The sequence below is a fragment of the Phocoena phocoena genome, chromosome 13 (assembly GCF_963924675.1).
Source record: "Phocoena phocoena chromosome 13, mPhoPho1.1, whole genome shotgun sequence".
NCBI classification, from domain to species: Eukaryota; Metazoa; Chordata; class Mammalia; order Artiodactyla; family Phocoenidae; genus Phocoena; species Phocoena phocoena.
The window spans coordinates 71,643,325-71,664,202 of NC_089231.1; the positions used below are offsets into that span (position 1 = coordinate 71,643,325).

The 20,878-nt window shown below is 49.4% G+C and overlaps 1 protein-coding gene across 4 annotated transcripts in view; it reads right to left on the reverse strand.

Moving 5' to 3' along the window:
- Positions 1-20,878, reverse strand: part of SGSM1 (small G protein signaling modulator 1) — a 54,245-nt gene that overhangs the window by 23,216 nt on the left and 10,151 nt on the right. For 2 of the 4 annotated variants that reach the window (XM_065889392.1, XM_065889390.1), the window contains exons 7-14: positions 19,897-20,021; positions 15,187-15,254; positions 13,860-14,023; positions 13,539-13,671; positions 8,784-8,948; positions 6,794-6,923; positions 4,276-4,340; positions 2,255-2,400 (exon numbers count right to left, since the gene is read on the reverse strand). In XM_065889392.1, coding sequence (XP_065745464.1) covers positions 2,255-2,400; positions 4,276-4,340; positions 6,794-6,923; positions 8,784-8,948; positions 13,539-13,671; positions 13,860-14,023; positions 15,187-15,254; positions 19,897-20,021 — 996 coding nt within the window. The remainder of the gene's footprint in view (positions 1-2,254; positions 2,401-4,275; positions 4,341-6,793; positions 6,924-8,783; positions 8,949-13,538; positions 13,672-13,859; positions 14,024-15,186; positions 15,255-19,896; positions 20,022-20,878) is intronic. The other 2 variants (XM_065889393.1, XM_065889391.1) reach the window with 1 other exon arrangement.

The window sequence follows — 20,878 nt, forward strand, 5'->3', positions numbered from 1 at the left end:
CTGCTGGCTGGAAGCAGATGACCACAAGGCCCCAGAGGATGGTGCGGCCACAAGACTGAAAGATCCCTGACCCTCTAGAGGGAGGAGAGATGCCCACTCACCAGGAATGCCCACCCAGGACTGTTAAGTGAGCAATAGATACACCTCTATGGTATCAAGCAACTAAAGCAGCGGGGACTATGTGTTACTGCAGCCCAGTCCACCCTGACACAGCGATGCAACCAAGCAGATTGTGAAAGGGTTGCAGGCGTGCTAGATGAAAAATATTCATTTTTGACTATTTATTGTTTCAGCCAATTTGTCCTTAGGATACTGCCTCCCAAACTGGGGAGATTGCAAGGAGCATCTGGGGAACTTTCTTTTCTTTTTTTTTTGGCCGCAATGCGCAGCCCATGGGATCTTAGTTCCCTGACCAAGCATTGAACCCGGGCCTTTGGCAGTGAAAGCGTGGAGTCCTAACCACTGGACTGCCAGGGAATTCCCTGGGGAAGGGGAACTTTCAAAATATAAATTCTTGGGTTCCACTCTTAGAGGTGCTCAATCAGTAAAGCTGGAGCCCCTGGAGTGGAGCCCAGAAGTCTATACATCTTTCGAATTCCTCAGGAAATGTGCACTCACTCTCACAGACTGCCAGGGATTATGAACACTATAACCTTTCAAGAAAGGTAAGCTGGCATATCTATTTAAATTTAAAATGGACATCAAACAGTTACATTTCTAGGACTCTACCCTCAAAATAAGAGAACTAGTACAGAAAGGTATATGCTTATACAGATGTCGACTGCAGCACTGTTTGAAATAATTAAGAAAAAGGAACAGCCCAGATGTCCATCATTTAAGGAAGATTTGACTAAATTATGGTCCACCCACATATAAGGTGCTAAGGTTCTAATGTGGAATAGTTTACTTAGAGATCTGAAAGATGCCTTTGATATAAAAGTAAGTTGGTCACTTAAAATCTAATGTTACCTCATTAAAAAAATGAGTTTCAGTTTTATCTATATAGACATATCTGCGGATGTATAAGTATGGGAAACGTATAACAGGGTCTACACCAAACTGATACTATTCATTAATTCAGGGGATCAGACTAGGGGGTGCAGCAGAGATCATATTTAAAAACTTAAAAAAAATTCTGTACACCTGTGTTCTGCATTCTTTGAATTGTTACGGTAAGAAGGCATCCCTCCTGTAACTCAGAAAAACAACTATTTCCGGCAAAAAAAGAAAACCACCCTTCTGCCTGTCGAGGTTTGGGAATCAGTTTGTTTTTCCCACTGAGTCTCCTGGCATCCCCAGATTAATACACAGAATAGCACCTTCCCCCAACATGGGGAAGCCAGGCTGAGCCAGGTGCTCACCAGCTTGGCCCTCCCCAGGGAGGAGGGATGCAGCTGACAGAGCCACCGCATTTACCCAGCGTGGAGGAAATGGGTATCTCCTCCGAGAGCCTGCACTTGGCAGCAAACCAGTATTTCTTAGAGTGGATTCTGCCTTCCACCATAGGTGGTACTTTTCCAACGAAGGTCCCTGCGGCCACATACATTGGAAGGAACGTTCCATATGCTCTCCCACACTCCCCCAATTTCCTGAGCGTGATAAGCATATCAAGCATAAGCATGGCCAAGGCTCTGACAAGTCCTGCAGGATACAGAAAGCTGTTTAAGCTTGTTTCCCAAATTATTTCTCCATGAAACTCTTTTCACACATAAACTTTTCCCTTCCAGGAATATTTGTATTCTAATAAGAAAATCTTAGAAATCCATCTCCAGGCGAAATAGCTAATGGTAGAATTCTCGAGCCCTGAGACAAAGATGAGAGAAAACGGTTTCATGTAGTGGTGGGGTTTTCTTGGTCCAGCTGCCTCCCTCTAACTTAGCTACTCTCATCATTCTAAGTAGCCAACTGGACTGTAAATTCTTCTGGCCGGGAAGTCACAGCACATCATACAGGACCGAGCATACAGCTGATGCTTAATAAATGCTTACTGGCTGACTCATTCTTTACTCCTTCAAGGCAAACATATGTATTTTCCACCCTCCCTGATCCTCACCCCAATGGGCAGAAGCAGGCTGTGGGTGTTGGAACTCTCGAGGAGGGGACCTTCAATTTGTGTATGGAGAACCCAAGGATGTCACAACACCTGAGTCCCCACGCAGCTGGGTCTATTCCTCAGATGATAAAAGGTCCCCCCATAGTCTCTGTCCCCGCAAAGTCTCTGCCCCACGGCAGGCCGAGCCAGGCCAAGCCTTACTGTGCTGTCCTGCAGGTACTGCTCCCAGATCTCGGCCGTCAGCCCGTGTCCAGCATCGCAGGGCAAGTCCGGGGACACGATCATGTGATTGACCAGGGCTGACAGGTGGGTCCTCACAGTGGACAGGTGTCTGCAGTAGGCAAGCCCTGCCGGGGAAGAAGGAAAAGTGTCATTGCCCACCATCCAACACCCCCTGCCTTGCCTCACGGAGTCTCCAAAGTACTGTCCTACTCGTAATCTGATTGAACCCTCGTGGCCAGCAAACTGTCATCATCCTCCTTTTCCAGATAAGGAAGGTGAGGCTCGGAGAGGCAAAGTCACTTGCTGGCTTAAGTGCCTAACAGCCCTGTGACCCTGGGGAAGTCATGTCACCTTTCGCAGCCCCAGCACCTCCTCTGCTGGAAACCAAGGCATTTAATTCACAGGCTGGAGGCAGGAAGAGGCCAGTGACTCCACGGTCTTGCTGTACCCTGGGGTGCCTCCAATCCAAAGCAAGAGAAAAAGAATGGGAGAGAGGGGATGACTCGTTCAAACTGCAGCTGGATAAAGAAGGCCCTGGCCAATCAGTAGCTGGGGAGATGCTGAGGGCACTGGCTTGCTTTCAAAGATGGCCCTGGCCCTTCGAGCAATTCCCACCAACTTGCCCCCCTTCATTTGCTCCACCCTGGGTGCCGGGTCCACAGGAAGCACTCAGCCGGTGCTGGCCTATGTGCGCTTTGACCATGCCCGTTCCTTCTGGCTACTGACCCCCAACTCATCCTCGAGTCCCAGAGAGGACCCTGGCTCATCTGGAGCCTGAGGACTCACCCCTACCAACAACAGGGGTAATCATGATGATTGCGATGAGGATGATAGGATAGCTAACATTTATATAGCACACTCTGTTCCAGGGAGCTGTTCCCAGAGCTTACGTAGCTTAGTCGATTCTCACTACAACCCTGTGAAGCAGGCACTCTTACTGCGCCCATCTTATAGGTGGGGAAACTGAGGCACAGTCTGCGTGCATCACTTGCCCAGGTCACGTTGCTAGGTATCGAGCTGGGATTTGAATGCAGACCGTCTGGCTCCAGAACCTGGGCTCTCAACCGTCATCAGGGAGGAGCCACACCATGTGATGATATCAAGGCCCATCTCGACCCCCAACCCTTCTACCAGGAAGCTCTTCCGTTGTGGTTCCAAAAATACTCACCCAATGCCTTCTTCACACCAGGCCCTGCGTTAGGCACTAGGGATGGATAGTAGCAGAACAGGCAAAAACCTTGATCCTGGGGAGCTCATGCTTTCCGTTTCTCCAGGCCGATAGGACCTGCACTGTTTTTTCGCAGGCCCAAGCAGGATATACTAACACTTTCCTAGAATCCCTGAAAATATACACGTTTTACTTCCCCATCTAGGCTGTGAGGTAGGGGAAATAAAACCTGCTAAGAATCAAAATAGCAGAGTGGAAAAAACAGAGGCTTTGCCACCAGGCAGGCCTGGGTTTGAGTCCCAGCTCTGTCGCTTATTAGCCGTGTAACCTTGGGCAAGTCACTTTGCCTCTCTGTGCCTCAGTTTCCTCATCTGTTAATTGGAAATAATCAGAGCACCTGTATTATGAATTTAGTTTTTAAGTTTTGGGGAAGGGATCAGCCCATCTTACTCTTCTGCTCCTGCCTATAGGAGAAGGGGACTGACACTTACTGAGCACCGACTGCATGCAATGCCAGGTGCTAGGGGCTTTATACACGCTTTCCATTCAATCCTGAAAACAAACCCTCTAAGGTGGGCACTGGAGATGCAATGGTGATTAAACCAAACCCCTTCCAGCAAGTGTTCACCGCCTCCCCTTAGGACCAAGGGAGACATTTTATGCCCAATCTGTAAATGAGGAAATTGAGGCTAAGAAAGGTTAATGTAACTTCACCAAAACTAGACACCTAGGAAATAGGAGTCAGGCTCCTTCCCCTGATATTGCTGGCATGCAGTAGGCACTGAATAAATGCTCCCTGGAGACCACAATGGCAAATAAGGTCAATACGCACATCCATAGAAGGCTCTGGAAAGAATCTGGTACTTCATATTGTCACAGAGAAGCTTTAAGGGAGCCCTGTAGGAAGGAAGGAAGGGAAAGGAACACACTTAGTACAGATCCACACATAGCCCAGGTTTGCTGGAGAGGAGCATAACTCGTTATCTCTAGGGAGCAGATTAAAACCAGCCAGTCAAGTAGACTGGGGGTGTTACTGTTTCTGTCTACACAGCATCACTTCCCCTTCTTCCGCTATCAGCTTGGGAGTTAGCTCCTCCCCAACTCTGTCCCTACGGTTTGGGTAGAGCTGATTCTACCCAGTACATGACTCAGCTTGGAGTCACAGTTATTGGGTCGTGGGGTGGGGGTGGGGGGGTGTCACATGATCCAACCTGGGCCAATGAAAATCAGCCCTGGAACTTTTGCTGGAACTACTAGAAAACAGACACTCTTTTCTCTGCTTGAGTTCCTAAGCCAGTGGGATGTAGGGCAGCAGCTGCTGGGATCCGTTTTTACTACTGCACAGGAAGGGCCAGCTTGAGAATGAAACCATCATAGACACAAGCAGAGCCAAGAGCCAAAGAAACAGACATCCCTCTATGGAGCATCTCGATCCAGCCATGCCTGAAGCCACCATACCTCTGGATGTCTCAGTTCTATCAAGAGATTTTCATTTGCACCAGTTTGAAGTGGGTTTCTTTCACCAGCAGAAAGTGTTTTGACATCTTTTTATTTTTTTATTGGAGTATGGTTGCTTTTCAATGTTGTGTTAGCCTCCACTGCACAACAAAATGAATCAGCCATAGCCATATGTCCGACTTCTAAAGTGACCCCGCTGAACCAAAGTGGAGCCAGACTGCGATTCGGACTCTGGCTGACTGCAAAGGAGGTAATGCCTCAGAGCTTCTCCTTGCATGGGAATTTGCGGGGGTGGGGGGGGGGCTGTTTTGGCTGAAAGAAGGCCTCAGAATTGATGGAGAAAACAGGACTGCTGAAGGTAGCGTTGTGCATTCTTGGAGAAAACAGAGTGGAGGAATATTACACCCGTTAAAAACCCAGCGAGACTGGGAAGGAGGCATGGCTGAAGTCCTCCAGTTATGCATGTGGAGGCATTAAACATTAAAGTCACCCTCTTTGTGCCCTCAGGCTGGTGAGGCTTGGCTTCCTCGGGTTACATAAGGACAGCACCACACTGACAGCTGCCCCACAGTGGCCTTGGCCGTCTGCAAAGTGGTGAGTTCCCTATCATTACAGATGTGGAAGCAGATACTATGAGAGGTACTAGGTTAGAACAGCATTTGTCAATTGTCCATGCGCCATCAGCCACAGAATCACTTGGGGTTTCTCCAGCATGTGGATTCCTAGGTCCTGCACAGACCTACTCAGTCACAATCTCCAGTAAGTGGTCCAGGAAGCAGTACGTGATGCCCAAAGTGATTCTGATGCCTATGAAAATGTGAGGATCTCTGGTCATTTCAGTGCTTCTCAAGCTTAAAAGTACACACACGATCTTGGGACCTTGTTAAATGCAGATTCAGCTTCAGTAGGTCTGGCGTGAAGCACAGAGAATCTGCTCGGGTGATGGTACTGCTGGCCCAGAGACCACACCCTGAAAGCCAGGAAGTAAGTATATGGCTTTATCTGATGCTGGCCCCCATTTACACGCCCATGACTGAAGACTGGCCCACCCACTGGGACAGAGGCCCAGCAAGGAAAAAAGAATTCCATTCTCCCAGGCCAGGCCAGGCGGGGTCAATGGGAAACATGACCAGTCTCGGGAATGGGCTGTGTAGTTCCAAGGAGACAGAGCCCTGTGGGCAAGGAGAGAGATGATCTGGGGATTTAACTTTATGCAATAAATTAAAAAGTGTCATTTATTGAACATCACCATGTGCCAGGTACACATGCTGGCCACTTTAAACCATTATGTGATTTGTCCTTACAACAGCTACATAACGTAAGCATTAGTATCCCCACTTGTTGGAAGAGCAAACTGAGGCATGTTTGGTTGTCATTAAGTAATATTTCCAGCTTCTGCCTTCCAGGAGTGTGGTAGGACACACTTCCTGGTCCCTTGTTGGTGGGGCCAATGAGGTGTGAGTGAAAATGTAAGTGCTGCACTCGGGTTAAACCCCATCCAGAGCTCCATTTCCCTCAGTCACCGTGATTCGCAATATTCAAGATGGTGGTGGCTCCATCTGCCAGGCCCTTTAATGTGGAGAAACCAGAGCCCTCAGCTGACCCAGGATAGACACACAGCATGAATATGCACGATGGACAATCCTTTATTGTAATAAGCCACTGAGATTTTAGGATTGTTTGTTACAGCACCATAATCTTGTTTATCCTGACCGATATATGTAAGGAAGCTCCAACAGCTAGACTTCACGTGGCTAGGATTTAACCCAGACATGGACGATTCTATAGCCTATGTTCACTCCTCTGAATTCAAGGCAAGGCAAGAAATGGGTATCTGCAAATCTTTGGTAAATCCTTCCGTTCCCTCCATCCACAGTCCAAGCCCCTCATACCTCTCATGGTTGCAGCCATTGGTTGAGCCACCATCAGCCGAGCCACTCTGTGAACAGGAAGATTTCCGTGGGCTGGGTTGCCATAGGGATGGCAGGTTGCTCACGGAGACATCCATCAGGTCCTGGGGGACTGTGGTGGGTAGAAGGGGCAGAGGAAGAGCCACGGTTAAGCCTATGTGGGTCACAGAAACCTCACCCCAAAGCAAGCAGCTCACCCCCAGACCAGCACAGGGATAGAGAAAGACTCTGAATGTCACAGCAGGAGACAGCGACCCCAAACCAGGTCCTTGAGCCCATCCGAGCCAATGAAAGCCACCACCAAGATTTCGGGCCCCCAGCAGATGGGCAGAGCCGATGAAAGCTGAAGAGACAGAAGGAGAACAGACAGAAAGAGATCAGAGCCAAGGAAACAGGCCCAATCCCCAAGCAGGAGGCCAAGCCTCACCATGTTGTCATTCAGTTGTCCTCATAGGAGGCTGGCAGGAAGGAAGGGGAGCCTACTGGGGACGTCTGGGGAAGGTTGATGGCCTCGAGTCCCCAGAGGTAGGTCTCATGGGGAGCTCCTGGTGGTGAGATGTAAGGAAGCCTGACTCAACAGGTGAGGCAGGCCACCCAACAGCAAGGGGACCCAGTGGAGTCCCCACTGATGAGGGTGCCTGCACTGTCCATGGTCCTGGGCCTGTAGCTCTACCAAGAGAGCCTCAAGTAGGTTGGCAACCCCCCAGAATCATGGTGAGGGGGCATGTTGAAAAGCCATATGCCTGTATCCCAGCCCTGACCTACTGAATTAAAGCAGGTCCTACTATATGCAGGCTGTATCCTGGAGATACAGCCCTTGAGTCCGTGTTTCAAAAACAGTTTTGAGGTAGCAGCCACATTTGAGAACCAAGAGGGCACAAATGATCTCCTAACTCTTGGACACTGGTGGTTCCTGATCAATTGCTCCCAAGGATATAGCACTTATAGTTTCCCTTACTGTTTTCTTTCCCAGATCCATGGAAACCTCAGCATCTGCAATGCTGCAGAACAAACACACCGGTGACCCAGGCATTAGAATTTCTACAGTTAATTTCCTGGCCTCTTGGTGCAAAAAAGTTGTTTTCTCTAGGACAGGGCTTGGTAAATATTTTCTGTAAAGGGCCAGGTAGAAAATATTTTAGGGTTTGCAAGCCACTATCATAACCACTTGACCCTGCTGCTGTAATGCAAAAGCAGCCAAAAACAAAAGGCAAACAAATGAGCATGGGTATAATAAAACTTCCTTTGTGGACACTACAATGTGAATTTCGTATCATTTTCACACATCACAAAATATTATTCTTCTTTTGATTTTTTTTCGATTTTTAAAAAATGTAAACACCATTCTTAGTTCATGAGCTATACAGAATGAGACTGGATTTGGCTTGTGGGCCACAGTCTGCCAAACCCTGCTTTAGGAAATTAAGAGGGGTACTCATTTGCCCCATGAACCATGCCTCCTCAAGGATGACTGGTAATACCTGGCCTCTTCCCTTGGGCTCTAACGAGAGGGGGAGCTGTGGATCCAGACAGCGTCTGCCCCCACCCACTGACAGAATAGAAAGCTGCCTACAGAATGAGGTTCTTGAGGCCACCAAAAGTGGCTTGTTCCCCTACTCCTCCCCATAGACTCACCAATGAGCTGGACAAGAAAGACCAGTAGGCCCCTGTAAAATGTTCTAGGAAAAGTCCCAGTTCTCAGCCAATCTCAGGGAAGCACTGATCAGTTTCACGCAGATGTGGCAAGCATGACTCCACCCCCAGCCTCTCACACCCTGCAGACATCATCAATGGATCCCTCTGCTACAGAACCCGCAACACTCCAAGCTGCGTCCTGCAGCACGGAGGTAGGACAGTGTGAGGGCATCAATATTTCTCCTGCCTCCACCTCCCCCAGGACCAAGACTCAAATGACAACATGGCAGAGGTGGCTGGCACCCAGCCCCAGGGGTGGGGAGAGCCCAGACATTACTGGGGGGCTGCGGCTTCTGGCTTGATGTGGGGAGGGTGGTGTCCCATTTGGTCTGCGCCCACCGACTGCCCCTGGCCACCACTAACGCGGACCGTCCCGCAGGAACCACCATCCAGGCAGGGCCCATGGAGACAGGGGAAGTGCCACCCACGGCACTGGAAGCAACTTAAGAGGCAAAATAAAAAGCCCTGGTGAAATGGAAGGTCTGCGGTGACAGGAACACTGAGAAGGCGAGAAGAACCAATTCCCTGGGGCTTGAAACCTTCCCCTGTCCTGTTCCACTTAGTTCCCATGGATTGTGTTTGATCAGAGAAAGAAAGAATGCTGTTACCTATAAAGTGCCTACTCTGTGCTGGGTGCACATCCCCTACTATATGCAGGGGATTGCCTTATCCCTAACGAACCTGTAAGGGATGCATTTTTTTTTTCCTATTTTGCAGAAGAGAAAAGTGAGGCTCAGAATGGTGACACAACTTACTCAAAGCCTCACCTTTTTGACTAAAGTCCCCCCTTCTCTTCCCACTAAGAAGAGCTGTCACTTCCCGAGCTCAAGTCCTATCATTATCCCCTTTTACAGATTAGAAGACTGAGGCACAGAGAGTTCAAGCAGCATGCCCAAGACTACTCAGCTAATAAGTGGTGGAGCCGGGATTCCAACCTAGAGGATCAGACCCCGAGATCCTATTCATACTCTCTCAGCTGTTTTCCTACTGGCTGTTGTCTCCCCAAACCATCCTTGCCCTAGACCAGCGGTTCTCAACTGGGGTGATGTTGGCCTCCCAAGGGACACTTGGTGATGTCTGGAGACATTTTGTCGTGACTTGGGAGTTAGCTAGATGTTACTAGCATCTAGTGGGTAGGGATGCTGCTCAACATCCTATATAATATATAAGACTCTTCCCTCCTCCACCCACAAACAGTTATTCAGCCCAAAATGTCAACAGTGCCAAGGCGGAGAACCCTGCACTGGGCAGGTGCTGCCCAATACAAATCCAGTGTGAGGTACAAGCATAATTTAAAATGTCCTAGTAGCCACACTGAAAGGGTAAGAAGAAACAGATGAAATCAATCAGCAATATGTGCTGTTTAACCCAATAAACTCCAAGTGTTATCTTTTTTTTTTTTTTTGGCCGCATGGCATGGCACGTGGGATCTTAGTTCCCCGACCATTGTTGACCAGGGATCGAACTCGCACCCCCTGCAGTGGAAGTGCAGAGTCTTAACCACTGGACCGCCAGGGAAGTCCCACCAAATGTTATCATTTTCACACAGAATCAATATAAAATAATTAATGAGATATTTGACATTCTTTTTCTTGGTACAAAATCTTCAAAATCCAGTGTGCGTTGTACACTAACAATTTGGACTAGCCCCATTTCAAGTGCTCAGGACCATATGCGGCTCACACCTCCCATACCAGACAGTACAGAGACCGTCTTGGTGACAGAGGGGTCTGGAAATGCCCTTCTCTGCCTGTGAACCCACCTAAATGCTTGAGAACTTGTCTTTGCCTCCTCTGTGGACATGAAGCAGGCACAGAACCAGGTGGTGGAGACAGGGGTGAGAAGACATGGAAAGGGAGTTTAGAACCATCTGTGGCCACATCTTCCCTCCCACAGGGGGAAACTCTTCTCTCTTATCATTTAAGGCAGGCATCTGTATACTTTTTCTGCAAAAGGCCAGCCAGTAAATATTTTTGGCTTTGTGGGTCATGTGGTCTCTGCCCCAGCTAGTCAACTTTGCGGCTGTGGCTTTTCAAGCAGCCATAGACCATATGTAAATGGATGGGTGTGGCCGTGTTCCAATAAAACTTTATTTACAAAAACAAGCAGTGGGCTGAATTTGGCCCACAAGAAGGGGTTTGCTGATTTCAGGTTTAGGCACTTCCTCAGAAAGGACTTTACAGACCTTACAGATGAAAATCATAACATGACTGTTCTGTAAACTCTGTGACGCTCAGGGTCCTGAGAAAATCAACCAAGCATGGGAGTCACCATTTCCATGTGGGCTGAACCTGACCTTGAGGATGAAGGGAGTGAAACCACAATGCCCTCCCCTACCCTCCCATCAAAACAATCTGCATGGAGTGGATATAAGAAGCACAAGCTCTGGAGCCAGACCATGTGGGTTCAAATGCCAGCCATGCCAAGGATTAGCTGGGCAATCCTGGATCAGTTTTTTAACCTTTCTGTGCCTCAGTTTCCTCCTTTGAACAAGGGGGGATGGTGATGACAATGGTACCTGCCTTGGAGGGCTGTGGTGAGGATTAAGTGAATTAAGACATGGAGAGAGCACAGAAGTGGGCTCGGCACACAGTGTCACTTAGTACATGAGACCCACCATTGCTCACAGGGCATCTGTCATATTAGGTGTGTGATGTATCATTGATCTGACTTCTAAGAATATGATCCCGGGTGGGGACTGCTGTTATCCCAGTTCTACAGATGAGGAAATGAGGCCTGGAGAGGGCCAGTCACTTGGCCACATTGCCGTGGCAGACTTGAAAGTAGTAATGTGTTCTGTTCTTTTCTCTAAACCAGCAGTTCTCATCCGGGGGCAATCTGGCCCCCAGAGGACACTTAGCAGTGTCTGGAGACATTTCTGGTCGTCACAACGTGGTGCTGGTGGTGGGGGCAGATTTACTACTTGGCACCTAGTGAGTGGAGACCAGGCATGCTGCTCAACACCCTACAGAGCATAGGACAGCCCCCAACCACAAAGAATTATTCCATCCGAAATGTCAGTGGTGCTAAGGTTGAGAAGCCCTGTTCTAAATTCACTGTCTTGGTTGGGGTTTCCTCGAAGGCAGACAAGGATTCAAGGGCAAGTTGGGAGATGTTCCCAAGAAGCACAGGTAGGGGACAAGTGAAAGGACACAGGAGGGGAAGGGCGAAGAGGGTAACAAGCTGGTCACCACGTCAGTTACCATCATGGGCACCTGGCGCTTGATCTCGTGGGGGACCTCTAGGACATGTGCAGAACACACATTTCAGAGTGTTCTCACCTAAGAGGTGAGGGAGCTGGGGCATTTATACACCAGCTCCTACCGGACACTGGCTGAGGGCTGCTCCAGGGAGGCACTGATTGTAATACACCCCACCCACCCACCAGGGCAGAAGGAACCCTGGTGGCTGGAGACACTAAGGCTGGCAGCTGGCAGTGGAGCTGCCTGCACAGAGGGTGTGGGTGGGTGCAGCTAGCATCTGTTGCCCTGGCACGTGCAGGGCCACGACAGGCTAACGTGGATATTCCCCAAATAAGTAAGACATTCAGCACCCAGCCTGGCTCCCAGCAAGAGCCTACAAATTGTTTGTTGGATGAGGACCTGTGGAGAGAGCTGCCTGGGAAGGCAGCCACAGGGCACTGGCCTCTCTGATAAATCAGCTCTCTGTGGGGGGCGGAGGGGGGGCGGGGGCATGCGCCATGTGAGCCGTAGTACCGCAGAGAGGCTAGGATGGCTTCAGACCCTGATCCTGGGCGGGAACGGATATGGCAATACACTTCAGGACACTCCATGGCTCTTAAAGACACAGGAACATGAGGCTTTGCTCCTAACTGAATACATGTGAAAACACAGGCTAACCCAAGCAACACAAGACCTTACCACCAAGCCTGCCCACATCCCAGCTCCGACAGCAGTGGACGTGAACTGGAGCATTAAGCAGCCTGGCACAATTAGTCCAAGCTCGCCAGGGAGGGTGTCTGCTTTCAAAAGAGCCTCTCACTGTCCAGCGTGGTCACTTAAGCAAAGGGAATCTCAGAGCCATTATCCATCAAATGGGAACAGGGCTGCAGAGGGTTAAATATTTAAAATAAGGTTTATAGAAAGAGCCTATGACTTATTATTGATTTGTTTAACAGACATCCACACAGTGCTTAACAAATGTCAGGCCTCCTTCTGAGAACTTTTCAAATATTAATTCATTTCATCGTCACCACAGCCCTCTGGTAATGAAGATCTTCATAGCAACAGTTTCCATTCACTAAGCATCTACTTCATGGCAGTCACCATGCAAACTGTAGGACACGTTATAATCTTGTGTGCCAGTGCCCAGGGCTTCCCTTCCCCTCGGCTGGCTTTTATTTATTTATTTGTTTGTTTATTTATTTATGGCCACGCTGCGCGGCTTGCTTGATCTTAGTTCCCCGACTAGGGATTGAACCTGCGCCCTCAGCAGTGAAAATGCAGAGTCCTAACCACTAGACCACCAGGAAATTCCCCCCCTCTGCTGTCTTGACAACCATTTATTGAGGGCCTACTGTATGCGAGGCCTCATTCTATGGGCATTACACTGACCAGCTTATTATCTCATTGAATCCTTACAACAATATTTTGAAGTAAAATAATAATAGCATGTGAGTGTTCTTTCTGTGCCAAGTGCTTTATCTCATTTGATCCTCGCAAGAGTCCCATGAAATAGGTGCTATGAATAGGTCCCCATTTTACGGATGAGGAAACCAAGGCACAGAGGGGTGAAGTGACTTGCCCAAGTTCAACCAGGATTCCAGAGCCCATATCACTGCTGCTACCCCATGCCACCTTGTGCCCATGGACATCTTTATTAGCTAAGTAGAGAGTGCTTATTTGTTTTCATTTGGGGGAAATCAAGGCTGCCAAGACACCAACTTCCTGATTCCAGGTCCCCCTGCTGGCCCCAGAATCCACATCTCTTGTCCTCTAGCTCCACATGACCGAAGTCAATTTCAGGACCAGCTAACAGGTGGATCCCTGGGCCCAGGGCCAGGGCAGCTTACCGAATTCGGACTGCATGCCAGGGAAGATGATCCGGAACACATAATCCGTGGCCTCCTCATCTTCCTTGTCTGAAGACGTGGACTCGGACGAACCCTGAGGGCTTCGCTTGCGCAGTCTGGGAAATACTTTGCCCTGAAAGAACACATCCCAGTGCATGGTCCCTGGGACTCACCTGTCTCCACAACCTGCACAGCCCAAGGGTCTCTGCGGGGCGTGCAAGAGCCTATGCAGCCACATAAGGGCCCATGGGCAAGAACAGCCAGCCACTCCCCATGGCTGACCCCTACCCCAGCCTCCCTGGGGCTCCCACGATCACTCACCTTCCCTCGCTGAGACCAGAGTGGCGGGTCCAGCTGACCGTGAGGGAGCAGCCCATTCTCCAGGCACGAGAGGAACTGCAGGAGGTGACCTCCCTTGGGGAAGCGGAAGGGCGGCCTCTGGATCCCGTCCTGGCTGACCAACACCACTGTCCCACCGCTGTCCACTGCCACCGCGACCCGGCCAGAGGAGACCCAGCAGGAAGTCACTATGAGACATGGTGATGGGCCCCCGCCCAGGCATGCCCAGCCAGACCCAGCGGTCCTGCTCTAAGGCTCTGGGAAAGGCCTGGGCAGAAGCTCTGGGGCAGCTGTCGCCTCCTCTGAGTCCCCCTCATCCCACCCACCAAGGTCATCAACTGGGGAACTACAGGACAAGGTCAAGAAGAAGGTGCTTGGCCTCCCTGCATTCACCCACCAAAGGAAAAAGATACCCCCAAACACCCTATGCCCCTCAAACACACTCTACAAATTGACCTGACCTATTTTTGTATGGAGGCTTTCAGACAGACCCATTTTCAAGGCAGTAATTGACTCTTTTTTTTTTTTAATTTATTTATTCATTTATTTTAGTAATTGACTCTTGCTAGCATGTATTAAACATTTACTGTATACATGCATAGCACGTTAAAGGCATTGTCTTATTGTAATACTCAAAAGAGCACTATGAGGCATATCTATTACTGCCTATTTTGCATATGATAAAACTGAGGCTCAGAGAGGTTATGTAACTTGCCCAAGGTCACACAGCTGGTGAGTGGCAGGACCTGGATCTGAACCCACATCTGTCTCATTAAATAATTTAAATCACTGTGTTTTGTGTCTTGGTGATGTACAGATTCCTTTCTTAATAAAGCAAGATGGCCCTCTGCTTGTTCAGAATATACCTTCCTTAAGCTATAAAGGAGAACTCTAGCTATAAATCTTTGATTTTCAGAACACTGACTTTGGAGGGACAAAGGCCTGGGTTTGAGACCAGACTGGGGAGCTTAGGAAATATATCAATGTGCCACGCTGCTTCCTCACCTCTAAAATGGGAATGATGGAGCCCCTACCACTGGGATGTTGCAACGATTAGATAACAAGCATGTGAATAGTGAGAACTGTGCCTGATACATGGGTTTAATGCTGAGCCCTTAACAAATGTCATTTGATCCTCACAGCAACCCCATGAATAGACGCTGTTATGATTTCCATTTTACAGATGGGGAAACCGAGGCTCAGAGAGGTGAAGTCACTTGTCTGAGGTTGCACAGGTAATAAGTGGGTGGGGCAGGCAGGGGATCCAGGAGGAACACACCCCAGCCCCATGCTCACCCTCAGTTCCTACCTTGCTGGTGGCAATGCAGGTAGACAATCTCCTCCAGGCGGATGGTCATGGCATAGTCCCAGTAGACGCTGGAAGGGGAGGGAGGGTCAGGCTTGCAGGATGTCTGCCCAACTCGCCATGGGGAAGCCCAATCCATGGGCTCCTCCACCCTCCTCACCAGGACCACCTATCCCCAACATCCATGTCCCAGTCTTCCCAGACTCTATCTCCCCTTCTTCTGGTTCCAGTACCCCAATTTTCCAAGGAATCCCCCCTACACACACATTTCTTTAACCCCAGTCCATGTGGCTAAGGCTGACCTCTCCTACCCTCCCCCACCTCAAGGACTCCAGGAATGGGCATCTGACCCTGGCTTGGCCACTCAGTATATGACACTGTTCCAGCCACTGTGATTGGTTCACGGATTGCCCCATGATGCAAGCAGAACCAATGAGACTCAATTATTGGATTTACGTTAGAAATCTCTGGGAAAGAGATGCTCCTTTCTGCTAGGAGAGTAGTGGTAAGGATGATAGAACTCTGGAGATGTAGAGGGCCATGGCAAGAAAAAGCCTGCCTGTGAATGGAGTCAACAGTTGGGAAAGTAGAGCCAAGAGATGGAAAGAGTTCAGGTCCTCATTTGAGTCCCTGGATCCAGCCATGCCTGAAGCCACCACCCCTGGATTTTTCAGTTCATGTGAGCCAATGACTAAGGCAGTTTGAGTTTGGTTTTCTGTCACCAGCATCTAAGATAAGAGTCTTGACCAACTCCAGGCCACCATGTGCCCATGTGGTTAGAATAGCCACTCAACAGCCTTAACTGCACAGGTCTCAGCAGGGTGACTTGAAGGCTTCCATGAACCTCATTTTCCTCCTCTATAAAACGGGGCTCATAATAATATCTACTGCATTGTGTTGCTGTGAGGATTAAATGGAATCACATATTTGAAGGGCTTAACACAGTGGTGATGCATGAAAAGGTACTTGGTGAACGGTCCCTGTGATGATTTACTTAAGGTTTTCCATTTCCAGCTCGATGCCTACTGCTGTCTTGAAACAGATTGCCCTTCCCCTCAGAACACAATGGACAGTGGGGGCCACAGGAGTGCACTGTTCAAGTTTCCTTCAGAACTTGCTGTGGGGAGCAGAGCTGACCAACCAACAGCTTCAGAGGCCACCCCTGTGGATCCACCACCACATCTGTGCTAAGGTCATGCTTCGCTTGGGCTGCTTTTAGTCAGGACAGAGCACGTGGGGGTGACAGTGTAGGTCTATTCTTGTGGGCTGGGAGACTCCTCCAATGGTCAACTTTAGTCCAGGGATTCCCTACTGATCTGGCCAAATGTTCTTAGAACTGCACTGTGTCCGAGATTCTTCTTGGCCAGTCTTCCTTCCTTTCCCCATCCCTTCCCAGTGATAAGACCAGCTTCTCGGTCTGCCCACCTTGTCCTGCTCCTCACTTTGATCCTTTGCAAGTTCTTCCCCCATTACATCTCTTCTGCACGTCTAATCCTGTCTTGGTGTCTGCTTCTTGGAGGACACTAACACAGGCGTCAAGGTCAGGCAGCGTTCAAATCCCACTCCTGCCACCAACATTGAGCCAGTCCTTCCCCATCTCTGGGCCTCAGTTTCCTCTGATGTGAAGCTAGGAAGTTGGAATGTAAGCCCTCCGAGGGTCCTTTCTGCACCGGTCTATACCAGAATCAGTCTCGTCAGGATCCATGGAGTGAATGTCCTTGGACGATGATCAAGTACACAAGCGTTTTTCCGAGTAGCAGCCTCTGCCGAGCCCCTCACAAGGCGAGTCTCAGTGAGGAGGTCCTTCCCAGGGCTCCCACACCAGGCCCATCACACAGGGTTGCAATTGCCTGTTTTCTCCTCTGTCTCTCCAAGGGGTGCTGAACTCCTGGAGAGGGACTGGGCTTTTTGTTCACTTCTGCAAAATGCTTAGAGAATGTTCATAATGAATGGTAAATGCTGGATCCTGGAATGCCCAGGAAACAAGGCAACTCTCCAATTACCACCAGACACCGGCAAGGAGGATCTCTGTGGCCACAGGTCCTTTGGATCCATCTAAATTAACACCAACAAACCCCAGGACCGGGATGCCTTTCCAGCTGCCAGGCTTCCTGCTAAGGGCTTTATATGCATTTTCTTATTGACTCTTCCCTGTATGTCTCTTCAGAGGTTCCATTACTACATCCCCATTTTACAGATGAAAAAACTGAGGCTCAGGGAGGTGAAATTGATTATCCAAGGTCACTCAACTGGGAAGGAACAAGAGTTGAGTTTCTGTTTTCGTTTTACATGTTCTAACGGCTTCTAGAGTGGAATTTCTGGGTCATATAGCAAGGGTATGTTATAAGAAACTTCCAAACTTGTTTGTAAAGTGGTTGGACCATCAGCAGTGTATGAGGGTTCCAGCTGTTCCACATGGCAGGGCTGAGATTTGAGCCAAGTCTGGGCTGACTCCAGAGACCAAATATCCACCTTTCTGGTGGTATTTCCCCTCGAACATCAGGAAACCCAGCTGGGGAGTTATGATCCTGGCTGTGTAAGAGGGAAGTCTGGCTGGGAAAAGAGGAAAGAGGTCCTGAACCTCCTCCTCTTTATCGTCATTGTCCCTTGATCCCCAGAGGGATGCTGGAGGCCCTGGGTTCCCCCCTTTCCCATGCCAACACGCACATTTCTGACCCTTGGCTGTTTTTATTCCAGTGAGCCTCAGTTCCAGGCAAGGATAACAAGGATAGATGGGGGTTCAGAGCCCAGGGCTGGGGAAGTTCCCAACCCCATTAGCAGTGACCTTCGAAGTGCAGATTCAGCTGGAACTAAATATTGAAGCACTTATGATATGCCTGTCCACAGAGGAAAAGATGATGCAGAAACAGGCAGAAACAGAGTCCCCGATGATTTGAGCTGGAGGGAAGGTGCTTGGCAACCATTTGGTCCAATGTCTTTCCCAAAACATTAACATCAAAAGTTTCCTGCCCACACAATCCTGGGCTTAGGTCCAACCAACAAACAGAGTCCTTGTGTTGTTGAAAGCTTTGATGTTTGGTGGAAGACACGTCAATGTTTAGGAACCCCTGCAGACCCTTGGGGAACCCTTCATATTCTGGAGAGCTCATCCTGTCCACCCCCCTCATTTGATAGGAGAGGGAAGCTGAGGCCCAGAAAGGGGGAGTGATGTACCCCAGGTCATCCAGTGAGGGGAGGACCGAGCAAGGACTTGTTCCCATCACATCCGTTTATTCATTGCTTATTCGTTGTCTCCTCCAGTACAATGTAAATACAGTGTAAGCTCTGAAAAGATCGATTTTCCTCTCCTTTTACGCATCTGTTATCTCTCTTGGACCAAGCACAGTGTCTAGCACACGGTAGGTCCTCAGTTAACATTTGATGAATGAATCCAGGTCCCCTGACTTCCCTGCTTTGCTTCACAATTATTTGATATCTAAAGGGCGAGACAGTCAGAACACAAGTAGTAACAGATTTATTATGATTTTGTAAATGCTAAGAAGGAGATTCAGGGGACCTCCATGGGATCTGAACTCAGCTGGGAGGTCAGGGAAGGCCTGATATAGAGATTTCAGATGAATAAGCTGATATAAGGTTCAAGGGCAAGAGCACTTCCTCGGCTCCCACACTGCTCCTCCCAGAAGGTGCCACCATCAGAAACTCAGGAGTCTGGCTGGAGCTGAATTACGCGGCCCAGCTGAGGACTGGCTGCACCTCCCAATGACCGTCTCTGAGGACAGACGGTAACCCTTGCCCAGGAAGTGATCAGCTTAGAGAATGATATTAATCCCAGCAAAGCCTGGCGTTCATCGCACCGAGGCTTAACACTACACAGAATACGATAGTGCTCTGGTCATGGCCCTTGGAAACAGTCCTTCTTCTACATATATAAATATATATATTTATACTTACAAATATGTATATATATTTATAGATGAAATCCTATAATTTCATGATGTCTGTTTGCTACTGCAGGACAATATGAAAGGCAGAGGGGATGACGGGATGGCTGTTAGGGCTGCATCATGGGTACTTGAGTTCTATTTTTATGTTAGAAATTCCTCATAATCAAAAGTTTTGAAGAAATCAAGAACATGTATAATAATAATAGAGCCCGATGTGGGCTCAGAGCAGCAAAACCCATCATCCCTCCTCCCCACCAGCAGCCAAGACTCCCCCAGCTGAAATCACCAGGCAGGCTGCACCTCTGCATGGCGGCTTCCCTGTGTTTTTCCTAAACTTTCCCTAATTGCGCTGGAACACAGGGGATCGCAGGCAGGGAATCCCTGGTTCCCGGGTCTCTTTGAAGTGTGACTCCAAGGCCTTTGCTGGGTCTTATAACTCGCAGGGTATTACAGGAGATACAGACCTGGACCAGATGCTCACAACCAACACCTCTGGCCTTCCTTTTGCACTGAGTGATGGGTAAGATGGCAAGAGACTGGGGAGTATCGGCCATTTGAGGGCTTACGAGATCTTTGTTACAATTTCTCTCTCCGGGTGGTGTTTGCCCAGGGCACTGCCTAATACCTATATCCTAAGATTCTTCCAGTCAGCTCCCAGATCCTCCTGAGTTACCCACAAGGCCACAGCTGCAGGGAGGCTGGACCAAGTGGCCATAACAACCAGACGGAGCAGGGGCAGAGGCGGGGCACAAGGGACAGGGCACAAACATCCCTGCGCTGAGGGGAAGGGAGGCTCCCAGCACCCTACCTCTTCTCGTAGTCCAGGTCCCCTACAGACCCGTTCATCAGCTGGTTGGGCGTCCACTTCAACGTCATGACGTCAGCTGTCTGGTGCAGGGACAGGTACCCCGGCACAGCCTCCATGTCATCCCTCTGCAGAGACAGCAGGACTCAGGCCTGATCATAGCGCTGGCATCACAGTGGACACGGGCCCTGGCCCATGTGACTCAAGGGCACACAACCAGAACCAAGAGGTTGGCTCATTCCCTCCACGGCCATGTCCATTTGGAAGACCCCGAACCTCCCTCCAGATGGCTGTGCTAAGCCAACCACCACGATGGGTTTGGTTCTACAGAGTCCAGCTGTGAAAGCCGCCCACCCCACCCTTTCATGTGGCTCAGGAACCCTGATGCAAGGGTGGAGTCGGCAGGGATCTTTAAAACCAGGAAGGGGGCTCTGTCCTTTCAATAACACCCTTTCCAAAACAGAAGGCATGTATCTGCCATCACTGTGTCCAGTCTTAAGGGAGAAAGAGATGGCAGCTGAGTTCTGTTCCACAGATATTACCCAGAACGCCCTCCGCAAATACCCTCTCCATACTCCCCACCCAGGAGCCCCATCCTCTGCCTTCCCAATATGCCTGCAGGGCTTCTCACCTGCTCTGCTCTATCCCAAGTGGGGTTTGGCAGAGGGGGCTGTCTCCAAGCCTCACACATAAGAGGCAGCCCTCCTCCCCCCAGATTCACCCCACAACATGTGGAGACAGACAACTAACATTTACTGAGCACCGAGGGTGTACCGAGCATGGCTCCACTCCATAAATGTCTCAACCACACATGCCAGCAACCCCGGGAGGAAGCATCCTTGCCGTATTTCATCGATTCTAAGATACACAATTTTTTTTTCACATTTTAGTGCACCTGAAACGGTGCATAGCAGGTTCAGTACAAATGAGTGAACTAAATGAGTGAGTGATTACAACAGAGAATGATAGATAGACAGCTGGCTGG